General features: G+C 43.3%; 1 protein-coding gene across 6 annotated transcripts in view; it reads left to right on the top strand.

The window, feature by feature from the left end:
* KIF1B (kinesin family member 1B) overlaps positions 1 to 6,184 on the top strand; it is a 216,206-nt gene that overhangs the window by 136,595 nt on the left and 73,427 nt on the right. For all 6 annotated transcript variants that reach the window (XM_019511759.1, XM_019511758.1, XM_019511755.1 and 3 more), the window contains 3 exons: positions 1,485 to 1,568; positions 3,235 to 3,415; positions 4,270 to 4,342. In XM_019511759.1, coding sequence (XP_019367304.1) covers positions 1,485 to 1,568; positions 3,235 to 3,415; positions 4,270 to 4,342 — 338 coding nt within the window. The remainder of the gene's footprint in view (positions 1 to 1,484; positions 1,569 to 3,234; positions 3,416 to 4,269; positions 4,343 to 6,184) is intronic.

Genomic DNA, 6,184 nt, shown 5'->3' with positions numbered 1-6,184 from the left:
CGTCTCTGGTGCCAGACCCAACCCTGAGAGTGCGCACAGTGGTGAGGAGCCAGCCCCCCTACCACATTACCCCCCAGATGAGCCACCTGTGGCTCCATCCCATTCTGCCAGCCAGGCCACGCATTCCTGCCCTGGCTGGGCAGTGCTTCCAGCCCCAGCTGCCAACTCTGCCCTACTCCCTTTCTCACCATGGGGGCCTCAGTCTGCCCGCCTGCCCCTCCTCCCATGTTGCCTGTGACACCCCGTCACCCCCATATACTTGCAAGTAGCTAGGGGAGCTGCTTTCCACCACTACTTGGTTGTATTGCTGGCCATGTGCATTTGTGCATGTGAAAATACATGGAGTGCCCCCTGTGTCCCACTCCTGCAGCCCCTTGCAGACTGGAACTTTGCCAGCCTGCAAGGGGAAACCTGCAGTTTCCCATGTTTTTCTCCTTTAAAGGAGAAAATTTGCATTTTTCTCTTTCGAGGAGAAAATCCACATTTTTCCTTGGTGAGCAGAAAACCCAGATCCCTGCTGATCTTCATGCTGTGTCCAAATAGAGAACGTGTGGTACAGCAGAGATGACTTTTGCACTGTTTATAGATTCTGGGCTGTGGATGAAACAAATGTGGCTCAGTCCGTTCATTTCTGGGTGTCCCGGTTATTTCATGGAAAAAGGGGTTGAACCCGAGACTGTGTGGTCTGATAACACTGTGGATAAAGAACAGTTTAGTTTAAGTGCTCGGTTGGACAAAGACTATTATCTGTTATGTGGGGATAGTGCTTGCTTATTTTTTGGGGATGTTCAGGATGAAATGCAGTGTACTTTATAAGACACTTAATTTTTACTTGCTACATCCCCGGTGTCTTAGGCAGTGTTGCCTTTCAGTCATTTCTAACATCAAAGTTTGTCTGTGCTACTAGACAAGCGCCTGGAGCCACCAGATAGTGCAGTGGAAAGGAGTGTTTAGTAGCTCCTAAGCATCTGGCACTGGATACCTTACCACATAGCCCTGCAGTGAGGGTAGTGCTGAAATCAATTACAAAATAATGTGTTGATTATCCTTCAAACCTTGTTGCAAGAGGCCTCTGTCAAGACTGATAAAAGCTTTGACCTGTGTTCATTCTGACCATTTTGATCACAGTTCATTTTTTTTTCCCTATGGAAAAGTGAAACAAAGAATCCTAGCAGTTGAGACCTGCATTATTTCAGATGCCTTGGCTGAATAACGGTGTCACTTGGCCATGTCCTGCTATGCATGCTTAACCAGGGTTTGGTATAAAGGAACAACTTCTTCAGAATCTCAGTTTGTAGGGAGTGAGTGTGGTGAGCAGAGCATTATCTACTTGTCTCATGTGTTTTTGGCTGGAAGGGTATAGCCAGGTTTCTTGGCATACAGTAAAGGAAAATATCTGGGTCTTGTCCTTTCCCTGGCCCTCCAGGTGTTCTCTGGTAGGAAATGGTGTGTTTTGATGTGAATAACACCTGTGTTCCTTCTAGTTATTGTTACTCTGGAGCCTTGTGAACGGTCGGAAACGTACGTCAATGGCAAGAGGGTTGTGCAGCCGGTGCAGTTGCGCTCAGGTAAGAGATTTCAAAATTGGCTTTTTTTGCAGGTGGTTCTTCCAGGATGATCCATACAGAACAAATGTCTTCTGGCTGAAGGAAACAACAGGGTACTATTCCAGATAAGGAATCTTGGCTTTTTTGGCAAGGCCTTTTCCACACTGGTGAAAACACTGTCGTCTTTTATTTTCCCAGGCCCTTCACTGCACCAGCTGAAAGCCTGCATAAATGGTCACTAACACAGGGCGCTCTCTGCTTGATTCTTTACTTTTGCTTACTCTGGTATTATTCTAGTACATTCTTGCCCAAGACTGTTGCCCTTGGTGCTTGCAATGAAACAGAGTAAACACACTGCCAGCTGCTGATTGAAAATCCCCAGTTTCCCTGGCACAGTTGAGATGCAACTCCAGGCAGGAATTCATTAGCCTCTCTCTCCTTTCCTTCCATGTGTTCAGAAATCTGTTTAGAACGCCATACATCCCTCCTCATACCTTGGGCCAAGGGCAGTGGGGGAGAGCAGCTTTCATAAATGAATCGTGTAGCCTGACGATTGTAGGCAAAACATCTTTTTTAAGTTGAGACCCTTCATTCTCCTGGTGCTCAAATGCATTCCAGTGTCCTTTGCACTAGGTTGTAGACTGGTGTTTGTCATTGGATGCATTAGCTTCAGCAGAAGACAGGGTAATGGGCATGAACAGGTTCTTTAATTTTACTCTTTGAGCCATTTCTACTACTTTAAAACTTCTGAAACCTGAATATGGCCCATAGGCTGGAAATTACTGCACTTATTATTTTGGCAAGCTGATTTTTCTAAAACTTGGGGTTTTGTTTAATACTTCTCTTTTTCATCCTCATCTCTTGATGTTTCCATTTAATGAAATGGGATTAGTAACTCTTGATATTTTTAAAAGACAGTTGTTTGTCATTAATAGACTGACAAAGACTGTCTTGGTGGCCTAAAGGTTCATTTCACTAGAACTGTAGTGATTATTTCTCACGTTTGTGTGTTGTACTGGAAGAGCAGAAAGATGCTGCTGTATTTTTAGTGCTTGTTTAATGTTTTTGCATATAAGTTTTCTGTAGCACTTAGTTACTACTCTTCTGCTTTTCCACATGCTTGGGACTCTCCATCTCACACAAGGGTGAAGGATGCAGGAAAATGCCTCCCCAGAAATTCCATTGCTGAGGACTTAAGTGGAAACTTAGATCATTCATACAAATCTCAGCACTTAAAAATGTAAAGCATCCAGTCATCAAGTGTTTGAGGTTAAACTTTTCTAAATAGAAAAAATTATGGGGTGGTTTTTGTCCACGATTTTTGAGCCTGTCTTAAAAATGCTATTGTTGCAAAATTTGCTACAGAAGAGGATTAGAGTATAGTTGATTAGCGTATCTGTTGCTACTCCTAGTCCATCCACAAGACCATTTTTATTTTGTGGAAGTTTTCTCCTGAGGTTTAACAGGCAGGTGCTTTTTTTGGTCATTTCTTGTTTCTGCACAGTTTCGTCTCTCTTGCACTAACTGTTTATTTCTTTTGTGCGGACACCTATTACCAAACTTTCTGAGCACAGTACTTTAGGGGAAAATCATTTGATTTCCTCAGGGTAAATTTGCCTGAACATAAAATGTCACATTGGTTCTGGAGTCCTTATTTGAAAGACTTAATCTTTTGTTCCTGTTTTAGGGAATCGTATCATCATGGGCAAAAATCACGTTTTCCGATTTAACCACCCTGAGCAAGCTCGAGCAGAGAGAGAGAAAACTCCATCAGCTGAGACTCCCTCTGAGCCAGTAGACTGGACTTTTGCACAGAGAGAACTGCTGGAGAAACAGGGCATTGATATGAAGCAGGAAATGGAGAAAAGGTAATAAACTAGCTCATACATTTGACTTGGAACAAAAAAATACATGTGCCTTTTTCAGTTGGTCTGTTTGGAGAGGTACCAGTTCTGTGTGTGAAGTGGATGCCTACTTTTTCCACAGGGAAGTGTGCTTAATTGGGAGCTCCCTGTAAGTGAAGCATCACATATTTAACTTGGCTTAAAAAAATACCCAACCAGAGCTTAATTGTGCCAATCTGTGCTCCTCTTGATTTAAATCTGGCTCTGGCTAAGGGGATGCGTGTTGGCACTTCATCATATTTTTGCCTTCATCATTATTTTGAATTCTAGTTTCTTTAAAATATTATGCCCCCTGACACTTAAGTTCTGGACCAAAACAGAGAGCAACTGCCTGGTTTCTTGATGCAGCTTCTTAAGCTGACAAAGGAGGAATGGTGGAAAAACAGGCAGGCTGGGTGTTCCCTGAGCGTTGTCTCCACCAGGCACTCTGCTTATGAGAGAGAAGAGGGCCAGGAGTCGTAGTAAAGAATATAGTGCTTTGTGACCCCACAACTTCTTGACTTACCTTTTGAAGAGAATAACCCCTGTGCTGGTAAGCCTCAAACAGTTATGCTAATCAGGTCTTCAGCAGAACACATCACGTAACTCAGTGCAGATATCAATGGTAGTTCTCATTCCAAGGGAACCAAAGTGTTTCAGCTGAAGGGAGCAGGAAGGATAGTGGCTTTCATATCAGCAGATTGAGATGCAGATAGACACTAGACTTGAAGAAACTTGCATTTGCTCTTGTGCTTAACTGTTTCTGTGGATAAGGTGACACTAGCACAAATGGTGCCCTGCATGGCTGCTTCTGAGTCCCTTCTGCTCTTTCTCTTCAGATTACAAGAAATGGAGATTTTGTACAAGAAGGAGAAAGAAGAAGCAGACCTCTTGTTGGAGCAGCAGAGGCTGGTAGGTGTGCTTACTTCCTTTGATGCATCTTTTCACAAGATTAACTACTGCTGTTTCTGATCTGTTAGTCCAGGAAGATGGCTTGGACTGTCTGCATATAATGCACAGTTCTTCCTTTCCTTTATAAATACCTCATAACTGCAGAAGAGAGAATGATTATGGCTGAAGGGATACAACTTGTGCCTCATGTGCATTAAGACAGAGATGACCTTCACCCATGTGAAGGCACCCAGCAGTGCTCACAGGGGCAGGTTGTTTTCTGTCTTTATAACTTAGGGCAAGAAGAGGACATGGCTTCCTTGTCAGTGTCTTTGAAATTTGTTTCTCAATAGTTGAATTTGTTAACTGTGGATGTTTGCCTTGGTTTTGTCTTGGATCACCAAAAGTACTAATTTTGTGCTGCTGAAAAGGACTTTTTGAGTGTTCCTGTGCTAGGTTTGTCTTACGGATGATGTCTGAAAACATTACTGCACTCTGCATGTTTTAACCTTTTTTCCTCCCCTGCATGGAGTCTGAATCCCTTGTAAGGGTCTTAACAGCACACACATGCTGATGACGGGGCAACACACACAGCTCAGGGGTGCACAGGGAACTTTCATTCTTTCAAACACTTGAAAATAACGCTGGCTGCATGGTTAGGGAAATCCAGGAAATTTAGTCTGATGGTCTGACTTGAGTCTTTATTTTCTGCAGTTAATGGGGGTCTGAGTTCTTTTCAGTCAGATACGCTCCAAATGGTGCAGTTTATAAAATGCAAAACAAAATAAATGCAGACTCCAAGTCTGCTGCCAAGCCAAAAAGTATGAGGAAGCAGGAATTCCATGTGGATTTCTTGAATAACACTGGCTGTCACATCTGCCCCTCTATTATTTTTTGGCTTATTTTTTGGTTACCCAGAGGGGAACACTACCTCTGCACGCATTTGGGAAGTTCAGGATGGCAACTTGCTGTTAAGGTGAGTTTGGGTAACTAGCTACTCATGGACGCTCTATGAGCTTGTCAGAGGGCTTTTCACAAAGCTCCTTCCTTCGTCTCAAAGAGGGAGAGTAGAACAGGGCCTGGCTTCCATTGCCTGCTAGGTAGAAGCTGTATGGCAATTAGTATGACTTTCTATTAAGAATAGGATATAATGACCTTTAACCCCTGACCTTTCCCATCCCCCATTGTGAATGAAGCAGAGCAACTGCAGAATTTGACCTCAGGCAAGTCTCAGATCAGAAAAAGAAGTTAGGATGCAGTCAGTGCTACTTCAAAGTAGTATGGGGAGAGTGCATTGAGAGCACGAGGGAAGTAAAGTCTTAGTGCAGTCCTTGCGAGTTGGCTGTGAGCCACAGGAGATGTAAGTAGTGGTGTTACCCTCCTTAATCTTTGGATGAGACTTACAGGCAGCCTTGAGATAAGGCAGCATTTTGTCCCTGGAAAGGATATTACACAGTGAACTTGTCAAAAATAGGCCTGTGGAAACTGATTATGGAATATGTTTAAAATAAATTTGCAGTTGTAAAAATCCAATGAAATAAAGTTCATTTCCCTGTTCTCTGTATATTTGAATGTAGTATTATTTAATACTGTAATGAGCAATATGATTTCTGCAAGCACACTCTATTTTTAGTTGGCCAGTGTTGGAAGACTGTCACCATGAAATAACAATAACCAGGTATTTTTAAAAACAGATAGTTTCATAGTTTCTAGGGTCGGAAGGGACCTGAGCAGATAATCTAGTCCGACCCCCTGCCATGGCAGGAAAGAGTACTGGGGTCAAACGACCCCAGTAAGGTGGTCATCCAACCTCCTCTTAAAAACCCCCAGGGTGGGAGCCTGCACCACCTCACATGGAAGCTG

Source organism: Gavialis gangeticus, unplaced genomic scaffold (assembly GCF_001723915.1).
Source record: "Gavialis gangeticus isolate Ggan-Ray unplaced genomic scaffold, GavGan_comp1, whole genome shotgun sequence".
NCBI lineage: Eukaryota > Metazoa > Chordata > Crocodylia > Gavialidae > Gavialis > Gavialis gangeticus.
Note: the sequence above shows the minus strand (reverse complement) of the source record. Positions and strands in the feature narration are given on the sequence as shown.